At 42.2% G+C, this 15,955-nt stretch overlaps 1 protein-coding gene across 2 annotated transcripts in view; it reads right to left on the reverse strand.

Moving 5' to 3' along the window:
- GPC6 (glypican 6) overlaps nucleotides 1–15,955 on the reverse strand; it is a 1,140,547-nt gene that overhangs the window by 1,027,655 nt on the left and 96,937 nt on the right. Inside the window, exon 3 of one of the 2 annotated variants that reach the window (XM_045010090.1) lies at nucleotides 4,823–4,868. The exons of the other annotated variant lie outside the window; for it this stretch is intronic. Within the exon in view, the coding sequence (XP_044866025.1) occupies nucleotides 4,823–4,868 (46 nt within the window). The remainder of the gene's footprint in view (nucleotides 1–4,822; nucleotides 4,869–15,955) is intronic. 2 annotated transcript variants of the gene reach the window in all.

Genomic DNA, 15,955 nt, shown 5'->3' on the forward strand with positions numbered 1-15,955 from the left:
GATAGTGTTTGATTGTTGTGGTGCATGAAGTTTTACTGTTAATGTAAAAATACCACATGGGAAAGTTTGCAGTTATTGTTACTTTAAATTGCCTGTCCTGTGTGAAGTGCATTGTTGTAAATATAACCTGAGCAATTCTTCAAATCAATTGCAAGTTGATGGACATTTCTATCTATATTTACTTTTAAAATATATGACATCTTTGGTGTCCATTATCTACTCAGGTATGGTGTTATCAATCTGAGTAACAGCTTTATAACACTCGTGCTATATATATGGTTTCATTTCACAGGTAGTATTCTAAAGAATATGACTACCTGCAGTAAACCTGTCTGATTAAATTCAATGGCACAATTAATTGTATCTCATCTCCTGAGCCAACCTTTCCAATCTACAAGTATTTCACATCAAACATGTTTCTTTCTATTCAAATAGTGTTGTAGAAAAAAAAAACCTAATCTGATTTTTTAATCTGTTGAAGTAACCAATCAACTTAAAAGTTAAATAGCCAAACACATTTAAAATTGCTCTATCATTAATTGTTTTTGTTTTTGACACTTAGGCCCCTGCTTTCAGAAGAGCATGTTGTGCAAATCATGCTGACTAATATACATATTTTTCAGGGTGTGCTTTTTATAAAAACGCGGAAATATGCGTGCTGAACAACAGTTTGTGTCCTGGTTTGTTTCTCTAAGTATGTTTGAATCCAATTAGCAATCCATGGCTCTCTGTCTGCAGAAAGATCTTTTCCACTTTATTTAGAATCCCCTGTTTAAAACATACAGCCTTCTCAGTGTGTAAATATTGTGCCAGACAGACCTTTTACAAAGAAAGCAAAATACAGTAAGCTTGAATTCTTTTATTGCTCAAAGCAGAGTCCCCGAATGTCAAATAACCTTCTTGCACACAAGCAATCTTCTTTCAACAAATCTTTGTTATTTTTATTTTTTTTGTTAAAATAATGTATTTGATCCTCCTTGTCTCCTCTCAGGTTCAGGCCCATTAACAAGAGCCTAATTTTTCTCAAAAAATAAAACATTGTGTGTCATTGCACTTTACTAATTGAGAGCAGAATTTGGCCCTGGATGATTCAGTACCATACATAATACTCATGAATAAGATCTTCAGATGATGTAAATGAGTATAGTTTTACTGTGGTGAGTGGAGCTAAACTGATTTATACCAACTGAGAATCAGAGATCTGGAGGGAAATCTGAATGAAAAGACACATTCTCTTTAGCTTATATTGGAAAATTTGGGCTATAATGTATGCTCTCCTATTAATATTTATGCATAATACCCAATAGTATTACTGAAAGTTGCACACTTGCATCAATAAGTGGCTATAGCCACCCCTTTGTCTCCATGATACCCTGTTATAATTGCAATAAATGCACTAGTCTATACATTAGCCAGTGTATTGCAAAGACAATGAAATTAGTCAATGAAGAATGCAAATTTTGTAAATACCAACAAAGACCAAAACAGGTCTGTGGAAGTAAAACTAAAACACAAACTTCAGTGCTACATACAAACTTTTGAAAGTAATTAATATTGATCTAGAACATTTTATAAAAGTGTAGCCAATTATTTCATTTTATTGTTCATTTATTGTGTGATGTTTTGATTAACTTACATGTCATATAATCACTGTATGCTAAATAGAGTTAAGTTTTAGGATTATAAAAGTATAAGATTGATCAGTAGTTACAAAGGATAGTTATGTATTAGGTATCTAAGTAAGGAGGGCTGAAATGCAAGACCTATAGGCTGAGAAGCCTATAACATTTCTGCTTAGCTATTATAGGCCTTAGATAAGAAATGCTGACATAAGTAAGTGACCGAAGAATAACCTAATGCCATAAGATTATGGAGAAAGAAGTTGCAAAAAATTAGCCATAAGATTAATTTTAGATCACAAAAATGCTCTAGAGGCACATTTCCCTCTAACACGTGCCTTAACAACAGCGTAATGCTAACGAGAATACCCCAACCTACAGAAAATGGGGTATCTCAAGTAACTTGGGGACACCAGACCAATAAGGAAAAAGAGGGTTGACACTTTCATGTACATGCACCGAATGTAGGTATAGGCAAAATCACATTATAAGAAGAGAGTGCCTAGAATGGGAAAACTGATCTCCTACAGGAAAACTCCAACAGGAAACATCCCTTTACTAATGATCAATCAATGAGAGACCCATCAGACCCTAATACTATCTAGGACAGAAGGCCACAAACTGTGTGGCACACACCCGTAGGGGGGTGAGGAGAAACATTTGGAGGGCACAGTGGGGACAGAGCCAGCCTCCATGGGAGGTGGAGAGGGCGCACCACCCAGCCCTGCTCCACCCCCAGCTCTGCTCCTGGTCCCAGTCCCAGCTGCGGCCCCTTCTCCCAGCCCTGTCTCTGCTCCCAGCCCTGCCACTACCCCCGTTTTGGCCCCTGGCAGGGGCTCCACTCCCAGCCCTGGCCCGCTTACCTCCGTCTGCATCCCCCCTCCTGGAGCTGCAACCCCGCTCCCCGCCCGGAGGGCAGACTAGGGGGTGGGGGTGGAAGGGGCTGCAACTCTGAAAAGTTTGGGGACCACAGATCTAGGAGGATGTGATTATGTCTGTAGCTATAACTGGTGCATGGATATATCTAGGATTTGTATATGCTATGACAGTCATAACTTTGTTGTTAACTTTAATAAAATTGATAAAAAATATTGGACCTTGTTCTTGTGACTGTATGTGCTACTTCCCTTGGCCTTCATGTGCTCCTATGAGCTCTATAGCTAAAACATATCAGAGATAACTCTGTTTAACTTGAGACTTGTAGCCACCAGGACCAAACCCTCAATGGTACAATATATCACTGAAATGCACTTTAAATAAAAATAAAAGTTACACAAGATACGTGATAATAGTCTGTAATGGATATGTGTCCATTGTAAAAAAAATCTCTGGTCCATATAATTGACCACAACTGAGCATGTCTAACTAGATTATAGCAAGACTAAAGTGCATTGGCAGAGCTGTGTGGGGAAGCTTTAAATGCATATTGTAAAAAACAAAAAACAAAACAAAAATGGGATACTTATTTAGCAAGAGCTAGTGTGCCCAGCCCTTTCAGGGGCATTGAGGCAGGGAAAGGAAAGTCTTTTCACTCCCAAGACAGCCCACATAAGGGCCAGTCAAAATTCAAGAAAGCACAGGACCTGTTTTCCCACAAACCAAAGGGGATGGAAAGGAGGCAAAGTCATGGTCCCACTGCTTTCTCTGCTTCCGCCCATAAAGTGATATTGGTGTGTGAGAGGAGAGTATGTGCCACTTCATAAAAGATGCAGAAGCAAGCCTACCTCCCCAGTGTGCTGAGGACTGCCAGGAAGACTCCTGCCTCTGTTACAGGGTGTACCAGGCATTTGCTGTCCCCTGAAAAAGACCCAGCTACTTTGGCACATACTGCCTTAGGAAGTGGCCTTTTAAGAAGAGAAGTGCAGTGAGTTTGGTCCTCCAAGGTTTGCCTAGAAAGACTTCTGGGGTCAGCTGCTGCTGGAACCAATGAGAGTTGGCCGTCCAGCAGCTAGAAGGGGTGGGAGCAGGTAGAAGCCAATCACGGCTCAGCAGGCCAGATAAAAAAGTCTAGCTGCTTCTATCAAATGGCAGTTCTGGGTGAAACATGGAGAGGGGTGGAAGGATTCTCCCTCTGCCTTAGCTCAAGCAGCCAGACCTGGTCAGACTTTTCATTTGTTTTGGGGAGTTTAGGGCTCAGGCAGGTCATCTGGAGTTAGGTATTGTTTTAGACTATACTGCTGGTTAGGAGAGCTCCCTTCCTGAGATACCATCTGGTTCTAGCTAGTCTGTGACAGCCTCCCTGAGGCAAAAGCCTCTCAATATTCCCTCTGCAGGCTGTACCTTCAAGCGACATTTGAGCTCAAGATATTAGAAATTTATGCATAGGGGCAAAAATATTTGGGTAACTCTAAAGCGTTATCTCTGAATGAGCTCCTCTGAAACATGTCTAGTGCATAGGAGGAAGTGCTCTGAATAAACATAGTGAGATGTGATTTAATTAACAGCACACACTTCTTTTCCATCAATGCTTAGATAATGTAATTAAACTAGTATTATCCAACACAACATCATTTATAATGTCTACAATTTCTCTGTGGGTTGCAGCTCTAGCTTTAGGCTTTTAGCTTACGACAATGTCCACATCACTGGATTTTATTATGCTACTTGGCTCCCTTGTAACAAAAGATACAGCCAATCAATACAAGGTGATTCAACATCAAGGAACATTAGCATCAAGATGAAAATTATGTTCAAAAACAGTGAGGAGCAATTAGAAAAGATGACTTTCTAAAACCAGAAACCAGAAGCTCCTGTCTATGTGAAAAGGAAATGATATTGTGCAGCCCTTCAAAGTCCCAGGAAAAAATCCCAGCAGTCACTGGAGGCAAAGAACCAGATCCTCTGTTGGTATAATTCTGGTGATATAGCTCCAACTAAATGATGGAGTGCTCTAAAATGAGAGCTTATTTTAAGTGATCTAAAATGAGGCTAAGCCAAATTATCCCAGCTTAAAGATCTGACCCAGAGGATATTGAAGATTCAGAGTTTAAGAGGTACCAGCATCACAAGCTTTCCCCACATTCTCCCTGTATACAAACTGAGGTCCTCCATCCCATTTTCCATAAGTATACACACACTATTGTTCCCAGCTAGACAACTCAGTGTCATAGTACAGATTTTTATTACTTAAAATGTAAAGTACATTCAGACATCTCAAACATTCCAAAATTAATTTTTATAAGGAATAATGTACAGGAAGTTACCTTCTTGGATTTGCCTTGTCTCCATACAATTTAACTTTTTCAGTACCTGATTAAGAAGAAAAATTTAAATGGAGAGTCTCTGCACATCAATTTAATTCCAAAACCGCATTTTTTCCAGATATAAAAAAAAATCGTGAATTGATATTTATAAATACTGAAAGTAATTTCAAATGCTAAAGAACCCAGTTAACAGAACTTCTTATTTTTAAATCCCCTACCTCTGGGGATGCCAGTTCTGGCATCTACACTTCAAAAAGAATGTAGAAAAATTGGAAAGGATTCAAAAGAGACCTGCAAGAATGATTCAGGGTCTAAAATGCATGCCTTATTGTGAGCTACTTCAGAAGCTCAACCTCTTAGTTATCCAAGAGAAGGTTAAGAGGTGATTGATCAGGGTCTACAAGTATCTGCATAGGGAAGAGATTTCTTTTAGCATGCTCTTTAATCTAGCAGAAGAAGGCATAACAAGGTCCAATGGATGGAAGCTGAAGCAAAACAAATAAAGAAAAATCAGAGAAGTCAGTAATGCAGGGTCTGGATATACACTGAGTGTAACTTATTTTGAAACAGCAGCTGATATACAGTTAAGGTTGAACGTCACCTTGTAAAAGTTGACTGTTTGGAGTGCTCTAAAATACACATACTGACTTGGATGGCCTTCAAATATAATATGCTGTATCTCAAGAGGGTGTAGGGTAGGGTTAATGTTCTAAATTTGGGGTCATTTGAGCAATGTGTTCCAGAGATTCAGTCCCCCTAAAAATCATATGATTCTTACAATGCTTTCCCACCCCCTCTTTAAAGCACAATTGGGGCTCAAACTATCAGTGTGATTGATCCTCTTTAAGCTAATCCTACCCACTTGGGAGTGATTGCAGCTAGTGCGTGGCCCTGCCTGTTGGGGAGGCAAGTTCAAGAGCCATTGAGTGTATATTTGTAACTCCATTTTGGCTCAAGCTAAACCAATGAGCCAAAAAGATGAAATGCACATAAACAACAAGAGGAGGACTGTGTTGCAAACCAAAGGGTTTGCAAGCAGTTAGTTAAAACAGTAACTGAGTGACTCAGGGTGACAAGCTGTAGACATTGAGCTATATGTGTATACTTCAAATTTGAGCGCAGCCTATGGCAGCTTTAAAAAAAGTTGTATTTTGAATATTCCTTGCTCTCTGCCTGCAGGAATTCCTTTTGGAAGTTTTGTCCCATGACCAAAATATCCTATTCAAGAGCAATATTTTAAAGTGCTTTAAAATTCATATGCAGACTCTGATTTTACTTTAGAAGTATTGTGAAGGAAATTAGCATTAAGTACAGAGATGATGAAAGACTCGAGTAAATTGTTAATGTAATCATGACTCATGTCCTAAACAATAAAAGTGAATGTGATCATAGAAAAGCAAGTGACTGGGTTATTTGGTCAAACAGTTCCTGATACATAGCCCACTCTAATAAGAGCAGCTTAAAACATTTTCAAATGTATTTATTTGCTGCATATGGGATATAAGAGGTCAAAGCAGCAAGGAGGAATATGGAGGAGTGTTGGAGCAGTGAAAGGGATGTGGTGGTTTGGGAGAGTGCAGGCTCTGCCCATTTCCCATCCTTCCCCCTTAAGGCTGTGCTGTGGCACTGTTACTGTGGGGCCAGCACAACCTAGGTTTGACTGGGTGCCTGATATGGACCACACTGAGAATGCCACACTGCAAGAAACAGGGAAGATAATCCCCAAAATCTGTGGTTTATTCTATAATTAGATTCACCAAACCAGTAACAAAGGAACTTCAGTAGCACCACACTGGTTAACAAGAAGCCAAACACAGTCCCCTTAAGGCATTCCAGCCCTTGGCTCCCAGCCAGACAAACTGTGAGAAGTTACTGAAAACCCAGTTCACCATATGCGAGGTTCTACCAATCCCAAGAGATCGGACACTTACCCCCAGGTCAATATATTTTTCAGATCTTACCCAAATATCATGCTGTAAGCCAATCCTTAGTAAACTAACTGGGAATTAATTAATAAAAGAATATAGAGTTATAAATGATTAAAAGATCATATACATACAAATGATTGCAAAGTCCTTATATCAGGTTTGTAGCAGTGATGGAGTCTGCGGGTTTGCAAAAGTCTAGTAACTTCCAAAATATTGGAAAGTCCTCAGTCCATAGTTCAAAATATTGATTTTAGTTGTAAATCCACAGTCCAGAGAATTGGAGCAGCAATGAGGAAAAATGGAGATGTCTCAGGTGTCTTATCTCCTCTGCCATGTGCATGGAAATCTACTGTCCCAAATAAAGCCTACAGCCCCTTTGTATGGAAAGTTACTGACAAAGTTGGAGTCCAAGATCACATGTCCAGATCACATGCCCTTACATGTTTTGCTGAATCACGGAGGTGACCATTGGCTCCTTGCTGTCTGAGGTGTCCTCAGGAAGAGCTATCTGGAGAGTTGATTCTTCTTAATAATTCATCAACCTTGAATAGTCCATTCACAATGTGCTGGTGAGACTAAATGTAAACTAACTTGTGGGTGTCACCCAAGAAAAAACACATTTGAGATACAAATACATAGCCAATATTCATAACTACAGACATAGTAATGGTACATGGATTTAACCAGGATAATCATACTTGACAGATTGTAACTTTTCCATTGACACCTTACACAATATACTTTGTGTCTAATTTAGTGCAATTGTGCAACAGTGGTTGCAACAATGATATAAATGGTCATCTTCAATCACACAGCATCACACTAGGCAATGACACATACCAGTGTAAGTAATCATCCAAACACTAAGAGCTTTGATGAAAATCTATGTTTCCAAAAATGTAATCTTTCTGCAATCCCTCTATGAATAAGAGCTCAAAGAAATTTTGCATTCTAGGAACTCAGAAGCTCTGACAGAGCAAAACCATAAGAGGAGAAATTTAGGCACATTACCCTCCAGTTACACACTTGGAGTTGAAGAGGCATCATATGTGAGCACCCTCACCCTAACAAATACCCTCCATTGCTAACAATTCCTCTCAATGGTGCTCCATCAGGCCAAGAAAAGGAGTTCAGAGGCTCATCTTCCCTCCACTGCACTGGATCAGAACTCCGCTCCTTTCTTAGTGCCTCCAGCACTGGGTAATGGACTGTAAGCAGTTCCCCCAAGACTCCCACATCTATATCCTCCATTTCTGTCCCCCTTCAAAACATTCTCCCACCGACTCCATGTCAGTCCCTTTACTGTTTCTGAATCCTCCTCAACTCATCAACCTGTGGAGCCCATGCCAATGCCTACTCTTCTGTGTAAATGAGGGCTGGGGAGAGTGACTGTACTGCGTTGGGCAGCCAGAGAGGTTGGTGATGAGGAGATGAAGAGGCAGTGAAGTGATCAGCAGGCATGTAGTGCCTGCCGGGTCCAATTTAATCATTGCCAAGGAGCTAGAGATAATGGAGGGGGAGATCTAGGTCTAGAACATGGCAGAGATGAGAAATTATTTTTAAAAAATCAAAGAAGTTAACTGCCAAAATTAATGTAGAGTTAAGGTTGCCTGGTGAGGCCCTTCCAGAATGAGGAGTTCAGCTACATTCAAACCTCTGAAAACCAGGAAATACAGAGTTAAAGTACACCCCCTCCCAGAAATGGACCTTAACTCTGATCTCTTTAAGCTACTAACACACACACACACACACACACACACTAGCATTCTACCCTTACAGATGCTACAGAACTCTCTGGGAACAGAGTACACGAGCACTGTAGTGCAAAGTCTAACATCTTCTCTTTGCTAAGGCAAAACTCTGGGTATGACGAATAGGAACCATTTACACAGGACCTATTCTCAAACACTGAGCTTTCTCTACCCAAACTACCCCAGACTTGCAAAATATTATTATCCCTTCACTCTTGACCGGAGAGTTCCTTCTGAGACACTGCTTTTACTTATCAATCATTAAACCCTGGAAACTACTGTCATGTATGCCACCAGACTGATGACAATCCCCATGGCAAGACACCATTGTGCACCTCTCCTGAGTGCCTACGGAACTCAGTTCTGAAATGTGGCATGCTTGATCTTTCAAGTTACACATGCACCTCTTGTAATTCACAGCAACTTCTCTGTCAACTTGCTCCAACTAAACCCTCCACTCAACACAGCGAATGGTGGAAAGAGTACATGGAGACAAATGCAGCTCGAATCTGTGGAACACAACATAAACAATGACACATTCTCTTAATTGTTCCTGTTATTTCCCTTGCCCCCTTACTGAACCACTTGCAGTAGCTACTGCCAGCTCAAGGGGGTAGAGTTAAGCTTGTGTTATGGGGGTAATATGTACCTTAACTCTATTTTCTGGTTTGCAAAAGTTTAAGCGTAGCTGAACTCAGCATTTTGGAAAGGCTGAAGGCACAACTGGGCAACCTTAACTCTGCATAACTACGTTTTGGGGCAGCTAATTTATAAGTATAAAGAATCTAAGCCCAACACCACCGCTTGGTTCCCAGGGAACCTCTATACCTAAGGAATTGACTCCAGTCAGGGACCAAGGCAGAAAGCAACCTCTCCTACTCTCTTTGCCAGGGTTTGTAGCCTAGTGGATAGGGAGGAAGCAGTAGATGTGTTATATGTTGATTTTATTAACACTTTTGACACAGTCCCACATGAGAGTCTCATGAACAAACTAGGGAAATGTGGTCTAAAATAAATTACTAGAAGCTGGATGCACAACTAGTTGAAAGACTGTAGTTATCAATGGTTTACAGTCAAACTGGGAGGACATATCTAGTGGGGAGCTGCAGGGGACTGTCCTGGGTCTTGTATTATTCAATATTTTGATTAATGACTTTGATAATGAAGTGAAGAGTATGCTTACAAAGTCTATTAATGATACCAAGCTGGGAGGGGTTGCAAGCACTTTGGAGGATAGGATTAGAATTCAAAATTATCTTGACTTATTGGAAAATTGCATCTTGTTCATTTCAGACCAATTAAATAAATTCAAGTGCAAAGAACTTCATTTAGGAAGGAAAAATCAAAGGCACTAGTACAAAATGGGAAATAACTGATAGGTGGTTGTATGCTGAAAATAGGATCACAAATTGAATGAGACAACAATGCAATGCAGCTGCAAAAAAGATTAATATTCTGCAGCGTATTAAAAGAAGTGTCCTATGTAAGACACAAGAGATAGTTGTTCTGCTCTATTCAGCACTGGTGAGACCTCAGCTGGAGTGGTGTGTCCAATTCTGGATGCCACGTTTTAAGAAAGATGTGGACAAATTGGAGAGAGTCCAGAGGAAAGCAACAAAAATGAAAGGCTTAGAAAATCTGACCTATGAGGAAAGGTAGAAAAGGTGGGCATGCTTAGTTTTCAGAAAAGAAGATTGAATGAGGGACCTTATAAGTCTTCAGATATATTCAGGGATGCTCTAAAGGGGATGGTGAACAATTATTCTCTGTGTCCACTGAAGTTAGGACAAGAAGTAATAGGCATAAACTAACCTAGATTTCATTTGCGGCAGATAAAATTAGATTTTTTTTCCCTAATAAGGGTAGTTAAGCTTTGGAATAGGCTTCCAAGGGAAGTTTAGAATCCCCATCATTGGAGGTTTTTAAGAACAGGTTAAAGAAACATCTGCCAGGGATGGTCTAGGTTTTCTTGGTCTTACCTCAAGCACAGGGAGCTGGACTGATGACCCCTAAAAATCCCTTCCAGCCCTACATTTCTATGATTCAATAATTCTATTGCTCTCATAGCCCCCTCTCTCCCAAAGCTACCTCTACACAAAAACCTTGCATAACTCCAAAATATCATGCTTTCCCAAGAGTCAAAACATGCTCAAGGAAGATTATGTGTTACAGCACCACCTGGTGATCCCTGCCATAACATTATTTTTAAGGGATGATTTTCTAAATCAGCAAGTATTCTGGAGTCGTGGAAGGTGTGTGTGTTACGTGCATTCTGGTGAGTTCTGGGAAATTCTGTTTGGCTTTTTAAAGACATTTCCTGGTTATCAGAAAAACTGGCAGTGTGAGAAATATTTTGCCAAGGACAACTAGGGACTGCTGGGAAGGGGGAACTGGGAAAGGAAGTATATACAGAAAAGGAGAAAAAATGGGTTGGGATGTGGAAGAGATATACAAGGGAAACTGGCAAAGAGGAAAACAGAACTTTGAAACAGAAGCTGAAAATGCGTACTTCATAGAGATGCAGAGAATGGAAAAGAGAAAGAGTGGAGAGAAAAGGTAGAAGAGAGGGAGACTGGAGAGAAACAGGACCCAAAATGTATGAGCAATACAACCTGGGTCACATGAACCTGCACAAATGGTAGTGATGGGAAATGCAGCTTCAAAGCAGTTGGGAATCAGTGAACCAGCACTGCTCAGATTTTTGTTAAGCTTGAAGCTAGCTGCATGTGAAAAAGTGATAGACCAAAAACTGGGCAAGGGAAGTGCTGCTGAATATTCCTGAAATAACAAATCAGTCAGAGAAAAGTGTAAGCTCTTGGCAGAAAAAAAAAGTCAGAAACAGAAAGAGAAATGTGTTGAATATATTATTGTCTATGAATTACACTTCTACTCTGCTATAACGTGACCCGATATAACACAAATTTGGATATAACATGGTAAAGCAGTGCTCTGGGGGCGGGGGCGGGGCTGCACACTCCACCAGATCAAAACAAGTTTGATATAATGCAGTTTCACCTATAACACGGTAAGATTTTTTGGCTCCCAAGGACAGCGTTATATCTGAGTAGAGCTGTATTAACTGAGTTCCACTTATAATAGACACATTGGGAGTGGCCCTTAAATAGTAACACAGAGAGAGAGAGAGCGAACATACACATACTGGTACTTCTTTTTTTTATGTTCTTTCTATATATTTCTCAAAGCATATCACAATTACGACTGAATCACATTGATTTAAAACTGTATAGATCACTTGTTTTATGCAAGTGGTGACCTTAACATGTATTTGGAGCTTGTGTTGCTTTGTTCCATTTCACTGGCAATGATACTTCTCAGGTGCTGATATACACTTTATGTAACTGCTGGCATTAATTAATTTATGTAAATTAGAATACCATCCCTGATCAATGTCTCCTCCACTTTATTAATGTTGAACACTTTAAGAGGCTGTTAGACATATATGATACAATATCTTCTTGGAGTTTAACTGTTCACAGGATTAATTTAGAGCCCGAAGAACAGAATGATATCTACAAGTTGATAATACTAATTATCCATAATTTACAGCATTTTAAATGTATATCTCCAGGAGCAAAACTCTGCTTTTAAAATATTTCTACAAATGACTTCAATATGTATTGCCCTTGAAAACAGAGATATTTTTTATTTGATAATTAAGACTTAGAGCAAAAGGATTAATATATGTAAAACCTGTTTTAATCTATTTCTATTGTGTTTGGCTCTTCAGACAACCTACTGGTGTTACTGGGTTTTTTTAAATCTCAGACTTCTTTTGCTGTTCAAGTTGGAGAGATTTTATAGTTCAGTTCTTGTGAACCAAGTGTCATTCTGATAAGAGGCATTTCATTTTTAACATTTTGTATGCCAAAAAATTAAGAGAGAGAAACTGGGGACCTGATTCAGCAAAACACCTAAGAACCTACTTATCTTTAACCACATGCTAATGACCCCAACTTAGGCATGTGTTGCGGACTAGAGATGGAGGTAGGCAGGCCCCAGGGCAGAACAGTCAATGGGCCCCCACGCATGCACAAGCCATGCCTGCACAGATATGGTCCACCTGACATTTGGGTGGCGCTGCGCCTGCGCTGGCTGGTGTCCAGCGAGCTGCCAGCTGCGTTGCTGGGCACCCTCTTCCAGGGCTTCCACATGCCCACCCGGTAGGGCTGCCAATTGGCTAATCGCGCAAACCCAAAGCCCCTTGCCCTGTCCTCTACCACTTCCCTGAGACCACGCCCTTGTCTTGTCCCTTCTCTGAGGCCCTGCCCTGAGTTCACTCTATCCCTCCTCCCTCCATCGCTCACCATCCCCCACCCTCACTCACTTTCATCAGGCTGGAGCAAGGGGTTGGGGTACAGGAGTGGGTGTGGGGTGCAGGCTCTGGGAGGGAGTTTAGGTGCAGGAGGGAGTGAGGGGTGTAGGCTCTGGGAGGGAGTTTAGGTGAGGGGAGTGGGGATGCAGGCTCTGAGAGGGAGTTCAGGTGTGGGAGGGGGTGTAGGGTCATGCTCTGGGAGGGAGTTTGGGTGCAGGGGGTAAGGGGTGCAAGCTCTGGGAGGGAGTTTGGGTGCAGGCTCTACACTGGGGCAGGAGGTTGGGGTGAGGGAGGGGATGAGGGGAGCTTACCTCAGGAGACTCCCAAAAGCAAGCAGCACACCCCTCTGGCAGCTGCTCCTAGGCAGGGGGCCCAGAGGTCTCCGCACGCTGCTGCCCACAGGCACCATCCCCGTAGCTCCCATTGGTTGCAGTTCCCGGCCAATGGGAGCTGCAGAGTTGGCACTTTTAAATCACCCGGGCCCCTGGGCAATTGCCCCCTTTACCTCCTCTCCCCACCCCACCCCCAACCGCCTGTTGGCAGGCCTGAAGGTAGGCACATACTTTAAAGTATATATGGTTTAGGGTGTGATGCTGGCAGACCAGGTGCCAGCTCATGCTAAGGCCTGGGCCTCACTGAACACTGACAAATGCATAGTTGAAAACCAGTCTGGTTTACCAGTGAGTTAGTATAGTTAAAATAGATATTAGTGTTATAAGAATGTGTTTAGTGTTTAGATTTTACAGAATGCTTGTAAGATGCTGCATATGTTAATCATACTTGTTATATCTGTATCCCATGGTATAAAGTCATATTGAGTGTTTGCAATGTAAACCTCTAACTGTAACTCAAAGAGGAAAAGAAGCATTGATTAAGGTAAGGTGCTCGTCCTGCATTCAAGATGGCCCATTGAAGGCAAAACAGGCATTATGTAGCATCAAAGGACAGAGACCTTGTTGACTGCATTCTCTACCTCCCTCCAAGAAGGAGAGGCCTGCACATGAACTTATCCCATCAGCTTGGATTCTGGGTTGGGGGGGAGAGACAATGCCCGATAAGAAGAAACTGGGTCTCTTTATGCTATTAAGACTCTGAGGGGCAAAGATTCCCAAACATAAGCAAGAGATCCCCATGCTGTTTGGCATGGGTCAGCCCTAAAGGACTTATAGAGCTGCTTATTATAGAAACTTATATTACCTTTTAAAATCTAAGACTAACTCCTTTATGTGTGTGTGTATGTTTCCTGTTTTAACCTTGTAAATAACACTCATTTATTTTCTTAGTTAATACATCTTTAGTTAGTTTGTTATAGGATTGGTTACATGCATTGTCTTTGGTTTGAGATCTGAGTACAAATGACCTGGGGTAAGTAACTGGTCCTTTGGGACTGGAAGTAACCTGAATATTGCTGTGATTTTTGGTGTAAAGTAACCATCTTTCCGATAGTCCAGCTCACCTAGTGGCAAGATAGTACCCTTGGGCATTCCAGTCTGTCTGTGACTCCATGCTAAGAGCGTTACAGTGCTTTATGAGTTTACACTTGTTACTGGATTGGTAAAATCTAATTATGGAACACATGGACAGTTTGGGGTTTCTCCCTGCTTTTTGACAGTTTGCCCTGAGGTAGGCACTCCTGGTTGTGAGTCACTCCAGACAGCGTGACATACAGCTTTGCTAAGTAAGGGCCTGGATGACTTTTTCCCCCATCTAGCTAGGGGTGTGTGGTCAGGGTGTTTAGAAGAATCACAGTTCTCTTGCTAAATATGCCACCACCACTATTTCCCTTAAACACATGTAAGCAGAGTCAGGATGAGCCCCACCCTGACATCTGGTGATAAATTATGGGGAGTGCGGAAAGTGTTGCATTGGTATTTTGGTTATTTGCATGGGCACTCCCACCCCACTTAGCATACCGCAAAGCAGCATGGGATGGTTACTTTCACAGCTGTGGGAGCCCCCAATTTTGTTGTTATTGGGGCAGGAGGAATGAAATGTTGTCACCCTGATTGGGTAGATGGGGAACTACAAAATTGTCTTGTGATGGGGGGTTTCATTGTCAGCTGGATAGCGCTTGCTAGATGGGGCACATGGGTTCCAAAACCCATTGAGAGGAGAGAGGCTGGGGGCCAGTATCTGTACTTGGTGGTGCAGGCTCCTTGTGTGAGCCAGAAGCACCAGTTCCACCTGTGCCTCTCTCCACTGTGGAATGTCAGAGTTAACTTTTGATTCCCTTAAGAATCTAGATGCAGGTTACTGAGCTGAATTCACTGGGGCTCCCCTACTATGAGCTGAAATCACTGAAGAGCTGGACTTGCTGAGCTGGACTTGCTGAGCTGAGAGCACTGTGCTAATGAGTGGAGCTGAAATCGCTGAAGAGCTGGACTTGCTGAGCTGAGAGCACTGTGCTGATGAGTGGGGGAGCCTGAAGCAATACTGGCAGAGCAGAGTGGAGCAGTTTGTGCAGCCACTGGGTGAGTGGAGCTGAGCAGCTCGTGAGGCCGGCTGGAGCAGATCACAGGACAGCTGGTGAACCAGAGCAGCTGGCAGAGTGAAGCAGCCCACAGAGTAAGTGGAGCTGAGCTGTTTGCGGGGACGACTAGTGGAAGCAGAACCCCACGAAGAGGCAGGGCAGCTGGCCCCGAACCACGTAAGGTGCCCCTTTCTACCTAGGCTGGGGAGGGGGACCTCTGCAAAGAGACTCTTGAACTCTGGGCTGCCTGACCCGGGACAGAGACTTTTGAATTGTGGGACTTTTGGGACTGTGGGTGATTTAGGGGGGTTGCTGGACTCAAGGGCCCAGAGAGAAGGACACGGCCCAAGTTGCTGGGGTGGGTCTTTGCTCACGGTTTGACCTATGAACTCCCGTTGAGGTATTTTCCAAATTTCATGCTTGTTGTTGTTTATCTTATGTAATTAAACCTTTTCTGCTACACCAAGAGTCTGTGCTTGCGAGAGGGGAAGTATTGCCTCCTTGAGGCGCCCAGGGGTGTGTGTAAGATTTTCCCAGGTCACTGGGTGGGGGCTCGAGCTGGTCTGCATTACGTTGTGGGGAAGGGACCCCTAGGTATTGAACCTGGCCCTTGCTGCTATCGTTTCAGCCTGGCAGAGGGGTTACACACAA

The sequence above is a fragment of the Mauremys mutica genome, chromosome 1, assembly GCF_020497125.1.
Source record: "Mauremys mutica isolate MM-2020 ecotype Southern chromosome 1, ASM2049712v1, whole genome shotgun sequence".
Classification (NCBI taxonomy): Eukaryota; Metazoa; Chordata; order Testudines; family Geoemydidae; genus Mauremys; species Mauremys mutica.